This window comes from Hirsutella rhossiliensis (assembly GCF_020360975.1).
Source record: "Hirsutella rhossiliensis strain HR02 chromosome Unknown scaffold00002, whole genome shotgun sequence".
In the NCBI taxonomy this organism is placed as follows: Eukaryota; Fungi; Ascomycota; class Sordariomycetes; order Hypocreales; family Ophiocordycipitaceae; genus Hirsutella; species Hirsutella rhossiliensis.
This window is the reverse complement of record NW_025408668.1, coordinates 387,407-397,348: the sequence shown is the minus strand read 5'-3', so window position 1 is coordinate 397,348 and position 9,942 is coordinate 387,407. Positions and strand designations below refer to the sequence as shown.

General features: G+C 53.2%; 1 protein-coding gene across 1 annotated transcript; it reads left to right on the top strand.

Annotated features, from left to right (window-relative positions):
- Positions 1 to 475: 475 nt before the first annotated feature.
- Positions 476 to 4,471, top strand: HRG_01598 (ATP-dependent DNA helicase PIF1; the record flags this gene model as incomplete). Its single annotated transcript, XM_044860069.1, has 13 exons — positions 476 to 523; positions 710 to 1,103; positions 1,185 to 1,275; positions 1,330 to 1,352; positions 1,407 to 1,568; positions 1,650 to 2,215; positions 2,293 to 2,486; positions 2,656 to 2,871; positions 2,925 to 3,099; positions 3,368 to 3,880; positions 3,935 to 4,078; positions 4,170 to 4,326; positions 4,386 to 4,471. 13 exons carry the CDS (start codon positions 476 to 478, stop codon positions 4,469 to 4,471), a joined length of 2,769 nt encoding a protein of 922 aa, XP_044723702.1.
- Between the last annotated feature and the right edge of the window lie 5,471 nt (positions 4,472 to 9,942).

Below are 9,942 nucleotides of genomic sequence, written 5' to 3'. Positions count from 1 at the left end.
GCGACAGTTTGATCAGAGTATTGATCCGCTTTTTACAGGTGACCTTAACTTGCCTGCCCTTAGTGAGGAAGATCAAGCTCTTGTGAGGGAGTTCTATACTGCGCTGAATGACGACAAGATGCATAGTTGTATTCGTTGCCAGGAGCGTTGGTTCGATATGAAGCGAAATAGCTTGAAAATCTGCAGCCGCTGCATTGGTCGAGACAGGAAGAAAGCCCCTCACGAGCCCTACTTCTTTAGCGCTGCGAACAACCTTGACTTCGGGGAAGTCCCCGGCAATCTACCTGATCTAACAATGGTCGAGGAGATGCTCATTGCTAGGGTTCACGTACACGTGAAGGTCCTGCAGGTACGTGGCGCTCAATATAAATATCGCGGTCACGTTGTCCACTTCCTTCGCAATGTTGGCAGGCTATTTGAAGAGCTCCCAGTCCTACCTGAAGAGCTAGATATCGTCCTCCTGCGGCCTCCTAATATGGAGGGCGACCCTCGCTTCCGGCAACAGTTTGCTCGCGATTTCCGGGTACGCCGCTCATGCCTGTTGGCCTGGCTGCATTACCTACAACGCCACCACCCGGGCTATCGCGATATCGCCGTGAGTCAGGATCGCCTGCACCGGCTTCCTCTTGATGGCAACATAGTTGCTTCCATTGCCAGCCAAGTGGCTGACATACCTGACGGCGAGGTCCCCCAAGGCCCCGTTGAGGAGGCTGTGGAAGAGGATCCTAGCGACGCCGACGCATCAGCGATCCCGAATTTGCAAGTTTCCGATACCGAATTGAACGCTCTGCAGTCCCGATTTCTTGATGGTACCCCTAACCCTGAGCGCATGACTGATCTGGAGTATATGCCGCGTAGCGCAAACTCTCCACCGGATGCCGCTGCCTTCCATTCGCAGAACCCTATCGACGAATTCAACCGTTCCCAGCCGCTGCTAACGCTCGCGTTCCCTACCCTCTACCCTGACGGCAAGGCCGACTTCGTGGAGCCTCGCCTACGGAGCATCACGTACCAGGACTACCTTGGCCATGCGATGAGATGGCATGACGGACGTTTTGCCCGCCATAAGACGTGGCCTTTCGTCGCCCTCAACACGCTGTTACGTGCGCAGGTCCGAAAGCGAAGTGACTACTTCGTCAAGCAACGCGACAGCCGCCGTCAACCCCTTACACGCGCTGACCTAGAGGAAGCGATGGCTGAGCCTGACGAGCCAGAGGCTCAGGACCTGATCCAGTCGATCACGCGCCAAGCCGCGGTAATCAGGGGCACCCGGCCGTATTGGTATAAGCAAAGAAAGGAATTGGAAGCATATGCCTACAATCTGGGCAGACCTGGCCTTTTCGTTACTGCAAGTGCGGCCGATTACCACTGGGAGTCCCTATATCGTCACATGCCTCGACTCCAAGAGTGGAAAGCAGCTCCTGAGGCGGCGCGCATGGTCCTGTCCCGGCAACTACTGCGAGACAACGCCCACATCGCCGCTTACCACTTCCATAAGCGTTATACGCTGTTTAGGACTATTGTCCTGAAGCAGAAGTTCAACCTAACGGACTTTGGGGCCGTTACGAGTGGCAGGGCAGGGGTCCAGTCACCACCACGGCCTATATTGGCTAAGTGGCCACCCAGACTTAGATCCTGACAACGATCAGTCCGGGAGCAATTCACCCGCATCTGGGGATATCACGTATCTGCTGTCAACCCAGAGCCTCAGCGAATACAGGCGCCTGGGAAGGGAATCCCTGATCGGCAATCTATTGGAGCAGCCCTTACGGTTCAGTTCCTATCAATGGTGGTCAACCGCGTGCAACGCCACCGCTGCAACAACTACTGTATGCAGCTCAATAAGCATACCAAGCAGGTGGAGTGCCGCTTTGGATTTCCTCACGGACAGCGCCTGCTAGCCTCCCTTGACAAGGTTCCTCATTCTAAGCACTGGAACTTCAGGGGCGAGAGGAACGATGGCCAGATTAACCACTACAACCGCTTGCTTACCGTTGCGTGGCTAGCCAATACAGATGTTTCGCCCTGCACGAGCCTCCAGCAGGTAATCGATTACGCGGCCAAATACTGCTCCAAGTCGGAAAAGAAGAGCGAGTCTTTTGCCCAGATCGGGAAGGCCCTGATGCCCCGGGTCAAGGACCACAACCCCCTTATTTCTTTCACGTCAAAGCTCCTCAATCAGCTGGTTGCTGAGCGGGATTACTCGAAGCAGGAGGTCAGCCACTTGCTCCTCGGCCTGCCGTTACAGGAAGGCTCACGAACCTGCCTGTACGTTTGCCGTAATCCTGACAGGCATTCCCGCTCCTCCGTATTGACGGCGATGAGGTGGACGAGGCCCCCAATGTTTACGAAAAGTACACTCAACGCCCGGAAGCCCTAGCGGACCTAAGCTACGTCTCCTTCCTCAAGTGCTGGAATATCCGTCCTAGGGACCCTTCCAAGTGGAAGCAATGGCAGCCAGTCAACGTTAACGGCAGACCTCGTGTGTTGGTTTACTTTCCTCGCTATCAGGCTGATCCAGAAGGTCAACAGTGGCCAGATTACTGCCGTGTAAAGCTAACATTAAACCACCCACATCGGCGGGTTGATGATCTCCTCACATTTGACGGCCAGCTTTTTGGTTCTCACGCTGAGGCCTTCTCCTATTGTTGGCAGCACCACAGTCATGGTGATGACCATTACGGTCGGCCAAAAGAGGCTCGATTACATCCCCAAGATGATCAATATGAGGCTCTGCCTGTGGAGGAAGAATTTGATGACGAAGACTGGATTCGCCTCGCCGCCCTTTTACCTGGGAACCCCCTTACCCAGGAAGATCTTGACCTTCTTGGCCGCCGTGATATCGATGTCAATTACGACTGGACACGGCATGTGGGTACATATCCGGAACTTCGAGACGGCTACTGGAAAGACCTTATCGCTAGCCACCCCATGGCCAACGATGTGGAGGTCCTTGGCCCTCACTGGCGTAATACGCTGAATCCGCAACAACGGCTCGTGTACGACACATTCATGGGTCACTTCCAGGCGAAAAATCCTACTCAAATCCTTCTCCACGTTGATGGTGGTGGTGGCACCGGCAAGTCGTTCCTTATCAAGGTGCTTTCCTCCCATCTTCAGGCGGCCGCTCTACCGAATCCTAGCCCTATTTGCCGCGTAGCGCCAACAGGCGTTGCGAGTAACCAGATACGGGCAGCACCATTCATTCATTGCTACGCCTCCCAGTAGGTGGTGCTTTTACCGACCTTCCCCCAGCCGACGCAGCCGCCCTTCAGTCCCGCCTACGGCACGTCAAATACCTCGTTATCGATGAAAAGAGCATGCTGGGATTGAGCAGCTCGCGCGGATCGATTCCCGTCTGCGACAGGCCTTTCCACAGCGTAGCCTCGAGTTCTTCGGTGGTGTGAGCGTCTTGCTTGTGGGCGATTTCTTCCAGTTACCACCAGTCCGGCAAAAGCCCCTGTATTCGACTAGCACCAGCCTGTCTTCGTTGGAAAGGAGAGGGCATGTGGCCTACCGGTTATTTGACCGCACCGTCTTCCTGACCACGGTACAGCGCCAGGCTGGTGATGACCAGGCTCAGTTCCGTCAGGCGTTGCAGGAACTGCGTGAAGTCAAGTTATCCATACCGTCCTGGAACCTCCTTAGCAGTCGGGTACAGGCCAGGCTAACGCAGAGCGAGGTTGACAGCTTCAGGGCCGCTTTGCGGGTGTATTCTACAAGGGCCCGGGTCAACGAATACAACTACGAGCATATGGTGCATCTCAACGCCCCGGCAGTACAGGTGGAGGCAAAGAATCAGGGCAAGGGCGCGGGGCAGGCACCAAGCGACAATGCTGGCAATCTATCTAACAAGTTCCCTGTTGCTAAGGGCGCCAGGGTAATGCTCACTACTAACCTATGGCAGCCAGCTGGCCTAGTTAACGGTGCTCAGGGTACTGTATACGATATCGCCTGGAACGCAGGCGCCGAGCCATTGGAAGATCCCCCGGCCGTTATTATGGTGGACTTTGATAGCTACGACGGACCGCCATATCTAACAACTAACGAGGGCAGGAAAATCTCACCCATCCTCCCAGTCAGGCGTGATTTCCTAGTGGGCAACGAGACCTGCGCTCGCACGCAGTTTCCTGATGGTGGCGTTTGCTATCACTGTTCACAAATGCCAGAGCCTAACTAAGGATCAAATAGTTACTGATCTCGCTACACGCGACTTCCAGGCCGGTATTAGCTATGTTGCTGTGTCACGGGTTACGTCGCTGCAAGGCTTACTCCTTGAGGCGCCTTTCGATCGTCAGAGCCTCTATAACCACACGCCGACGGAAGGTTTATAAGCCTGTCTCCCTACGTGCTGCGTTTACGGCTAACTACAAAGGCTAAGGCAGGGATGAAGATGCGCCTCGCTGACCAACAACGGCGTCAGGGTCAACAGCTGAGCGATGCACCGTATCCACCACTCTACCTTGACTAAACGACGTCTTCCTATAAGCTACAGGAAGGGGAGGTTCGATATAGGTATATAGTTAGATTGGGCCAGTCAAGGAGCGGTTTAAACGGCTGGATGGCCGCTGCAGGCGAAAGGGGGGTTCTAGGGGGTCCCCCCCTAGGAAAGTTGAATTGCAGGTATACGATGTTCACCCTTCGGGCTGGATATTCAGCCGTTAAGCCCCTTGCATTGGCAACTTAACGGGTGTTCGAAGTATTTTAGTCCTCTTAATGGTCCACACTATTAGGAGCGCTGCTTCTGGTGTCAGGGACGGACATCTTACGAATCTATCGAATCGAACGCCAAGACTTGGCGTTCGAATCGAATAGGGCCTCTGCAGATTCGCATCGAATCGAACATGGCTCCAGCAGATTCGCATCGAATCGAATGTGTCCCCAGTAGATTCGCATCGAATCGAACGCGTGAAATTTCTTGCCCGTTTGATTCGACTCGAATCGAACGCGTGTCCCGTAGATTCGATACCTATCGAATGCCAAGGTTCGATCGAATTCGTATCGAATTCGATCGAACGTAGGACTTCAGCAGAGATTGGGGTACCAAACGTGCGTTTCACCGACATCATACATGTCTTTGTCACCATCACGAGGACTCCTACATCCCTCGATTTAAGAAGTGCCAAGGGGTGTAAAGACATCATGGCTGCAGCAGATGAGACGTCGAAAGCACGGTCAATTGCTGTCTTGTCAAGCTGATTAAATGTCACTCCGCCCCTTCAGCGACGCAAGAGCATCAATCCATTGATCCTCGTTGAGGCTAAACAGCGGCAGTGAAGGCCTGTAGATCCCAGCTTTACTCCACGATCGAATGCATTGAGCCATCGCTACGATCTCCCTCCGCAGCCGGCTTCTCAATGGTGCCGTCATACGTCCTGCGCTGCTAAACGTCCTCTCGCTTTCCGCGGACGTCGATGGAATCGTAAGCATGTCTACTGCCATCAGAGACAGTCGCGGATATCGGCTCCGGTTGATCTTCCACCAGTCAATCGGTCTGCTTCTGTAGTGGCGGCTGTTGACGACGTCCTTGTCGAGAAGAAGGTCCGAACGAGTTGAGGTCTCTAGGTCTCTCTAGGTAATACAGCTTGAAACCAGGTAAGAAGGGAAGTCTGCAGACTGTTGTTTCTTCTTCCTAGACCACTGAGGGGTCCGGAGGATCTCCTATTCGAACGGGGACCCTTTGAGGAGTCCGGCATAACTTTTACTGGCTCGGGGACCTCAAGAGATTAAACTATCGACCTAATAGCTTGCAAAGCTATTGATCGGGGAGATCGAGCTGAATGTGCTGACATAGATGACTTACGTGGCCTTCAGTAAGAGGCAAGAAGTGCCCTCTTCCTGATAGAATGTATACTATACCTGAAAACGGGATATTAACTTAGGGAAGGCATAGAGGGATATAAAAGGGGAGGGTTAGACGGATAAAGAACACATGGAAATCACAGACTATCAGATCATCTGGGAATCTACCTATGAAAAGTCCCTTTATTCACTTCTATGCCCACTTTTGATCTCTCCTTCGCGAGAAATTGTGCTTCCGAGTCAAGGCATACAGCTATTATTACCGGTAGCACCTTGGCGCAGATGGTTGCATTACGAGATTCGCCTTTGCATTCATCTGCCACAGCACCACAAATAGAGAGCTGGTTTCGGCCCTAAGTTGCCGCAAGAGAACCAGAGGACCGAAATGGCAAATAGCTTTACACCGGGATCGTTGCGTTCCTGTGAGACGTGGTGTTAACTGTAGTTGTTGCACCAAGCGACAAGCCATATCAGCTGTTCTAGTAGCCGCAGCTGCTGTGTTACACTATGCAGACAGGCAAAAGTGGAACGCGCTCCGAAGGGCGCTGTGCAAGTGGTCGTTATGGCCGTTGGTCCATGTGTGACATGCTGGGATGTGCATCTCACTTTTTGTAAGAGGCTGGCCCGGAGTTTGTTCAACTAGCAGGTGCCTATGTGTTGTCTATCTAGAGCTAAGGAGGAAAGGAAGCCGAACTCGAGGCGTAGCCTCGAGTGCGAGCTTATATTGCCCTTCACAGAATGTTCTCGCAGCTTCTGGGTCCGCGGAGCGGGGCCGGTACTGCCACCCGAGCACGACCCACCGGACCCGGTACAACCGGGTCCACCAAGCCGGGCACAGCCCGTGACAATCGCAACGAGTGAAAAATGGGCGCATTCCAAGACGCTGTACAGCGACAAGATACTGCTTTAGTGTGCTTAAAGCTGTAGTCGCTGATCTTCCTAAGAAGAACCAGATAATGCAACGCGAGTATGCATCAATGCAAGCGTAGACTTGAAAGCCGAAGCACTTGAGCTTCTCGTACCCATCGAGGCACCAAAGGAAGTTTGGTCCCGGCACAGTAAAGTCGGTACGGTGCTTGAAGTTGCCCTCGCGGCGCCTTTGGACTTCTTCAGGAAAGACTGAACGATAGAAGTCATAGAGACGGTTCTGTGATACTAAGACGCCACCCTTTAATCGAACATAGTTGTACAGATAGCCTCTGCCAAATGAACGAACCGCAGGTGTCTGTTGGAGGTCCCTTTCGAGGAATTCAATTGCCGCACAAAGGGCCGCTTGCTGTTCCTCTTGCGTGCCTAAACGGCGTTTCATTCCATTTTGCAGTCGAGCGCGTACGACTGTAAAAAGGGATACCGTCATTCCATCCTTGGCTTGCAAGTCACGAAGGATTGAAGAGTCACTATAGCCGTATGCATAGAAGTAAAAGCGAACTCGTTCAATAAGCTCTTCAGAGACATGGGCGTGGCTATGCCGTGAAAGTCCCGAAGTAGCCAGATAGCTCCTTAGCGAGCGTGGCGAGATCTCCGGCCTGCCTCTTGCACGAAGGATGTCATTGACCTGAGCCTGGATAGCTTGGTGTGTAAATCCAGAGTCGTGCATCTCAACGATATCTTCGGATAGGTCATCAAGCTGTACTTGACGAGACAGTCCCCAGTCTGCAAGTTGAGTCTGAAAGAGCCGCAAGCCGACTGTCGGGGAGCCTTGGCTAACAAGAAGATTGTTCAATGACTGCAGCATTTCCTGCTGCGTGGACTTTAACAGAAAGAGCTCATTGATGTGAGCCCGAAAGGGCTCAAGGTCCAGCCTGCGTTTAGGCATCGTTTATCGTAGATGTGGAAATACAGAGGCTTCAATTGACGAAGGTGTCTCGAGGGATTGATGGGCTGAGGGATTGAGGGGTAGAGAGCCTTTTTTTTTGGTGCGGTTTTTGCCAACCTTGCCTAATGTGCGACCGTATCCCATCGCTAGTCTCAAACGACAGCGGCTCGCACGGACGCGAACCTGTAGCGGTCCCACCACAAAGTGCTTCTAGAAGGCAGAATATAAGGTTAAGCTACCCGTGCCACGCCCCACTTTATTGTCATTCGCAGAACTCGTGTTGAGAGACTTTCCAATTAGTCAGCTGCCACACCTATTTAGTGGCACACCTGAGGGGAGGGACCTAGCCCCTGAATGCGTATATGACATGTAGCTACGTATTGTGGGGCTCGTGACCCCTGACCGGCCTTCACGCAGTCAAAGGGATCGTGCAAGATCGTTCGCACGGTGCCTATCGCCACACGCACACATCACTCAGGGGATACAAACCCTGCCGCTCTTGTCTGCTTGCTTGCGCCAATCGTTCTGTCCCTCCTTGCTGCCAATTTCCCAACACCAAAGGCTTTCCCAAGATGACAGCCAAGTCTGAAGTCACGCTCTCTAGACCGTCCGAATGGGCTTCCTAGTACGATGATTTCGTCTCAAGGGCTGAGACTTCCAAGGTCTTTGACTTTGTCAATATCGAAAAGGATGCTCCGATCCTGGGAGAACCAAAGGAGCCTATGACTTCCGATTAAATGCTTGAGTCACTCAACAAGTCGGCTGTCACGTGTCAGGGGTCGTCAGCAGAATAACGTCGTTGTTAAGCAGTGGCATCGAACCTTCTGATGACAACGTCATCTAGGCAGCCTGGGTAGTGACATCGCCACTCGAAGGCAGCCACAAGTGACAGAACTATAAGAAGTCGCCTTTTTGGAGAGATGGAACAATCGCTTCAGAGCAGTCAATACACCACAACCTCTTACTGTACTGTAACCTGCGATGGTTTTCGTTGATGATACGAGCTCTTATACAAGCTACCATCCTGTTGAAGGCTGTGTAGCGGATGAAGTGTTCATTGAAGGTTAAAGAAATCTGTGAGTAAATACAGAGAAATGCCACCTTAATATATCACTTCCAAGCTAGTGTCAGAGGCTCCTCAGAGAGCCTTTCAGGGGTTCAGGGTTTCTGATGACCCACTTCAACACTCCCACTCGCTCTGAGGACGGCTCTGACAGACAGGCGAAGGTGCTGTGCAGCAGTGTGCTGTTTCCTAGGGCCCTCGCTAAAACCCAAAAAACACCTCTTTATGGGTGAAAAATATTGGGAAAGAGTGCGCCACTTTAGGTAACGTGAAATAGTAATGACCCTTAATGGGGGTGACCTCCTTAATATGCCACTTCCAAGCGGCTGACAGAACCCCCTGGGAGCGCCTTTCAGGGGTCCGGATGACCCACCTCAAACTCGCTTGAAGGGCGGCTCTGTCAGACAGTCAAGGTGCCGTGCAGCGGCAACGATAGTCCCGTCTAGGCCCTCGCTAAAACCCAAAATCACCTTCGTGGGTAAAAAACACAGGGAAATAGCGCGCCTACGGGTTCGTTGCTTGCAACGCGTGGACTGCGGAGGGATGACCAGATTGATCTCGCGGAGTGGCCATCAGAGCTCCGTCAGTGTGGCTGCCTTCTTGCAGAAGGGTCTTCGCCAATGGAGGGCCAGATTGATCTCGCGGAGTGGCCTCAGAGCTCCGTCAGTGTGGCTGCCTTCTTGCAGAAGGGTCTTCGCCAAGGGAGGGCCAGATTGATCTCGCGGAGTGGCCTCAGAGCTCCGTCAGTGTGTAGAGGCTTGAGTGCCTAAGGAGGGCCGAAGATGCCTGTGACACTCCCACTCGATTAGAGGCTGAGCAGTGTGGTGCTTCTAATCGGACTTGACGCCTAGAGAGTCCCGGAAACGGAGGAAGGCATCTCGTGGCAGGGCCTTGGTGAGCCCATCAGCAGGCTGCTTGGTGCCTTCGATCTTGATAAGGCTGACGGTCCCTTCTGCAACCTTCTCTCGGATGAAGTGCCACTTAAGAGAGATATGCTTAGTGCGAGTGGTGCTGAGGTTGTTGGCCAGATCTATAGCGCCCTTGTTGTCCTCGTGTATGGCTGTTGGCACAGCCTGTGGGTGGCTTAGGTCCTTCATTGGGAACGCAGCCAGATGGCCTCCTGGGCTGACTGGGTCAGAGCCACGTATTCGGCCTCTGTGGATGAGAGCGTGACACAGGGCTGCCTCTTGGAGGTCCAGCTGATGGCTGCTGAGCCGAGGCTGTAGAAGAAGCCTGACGTCGATCGTCGGGTGTGCAGGTC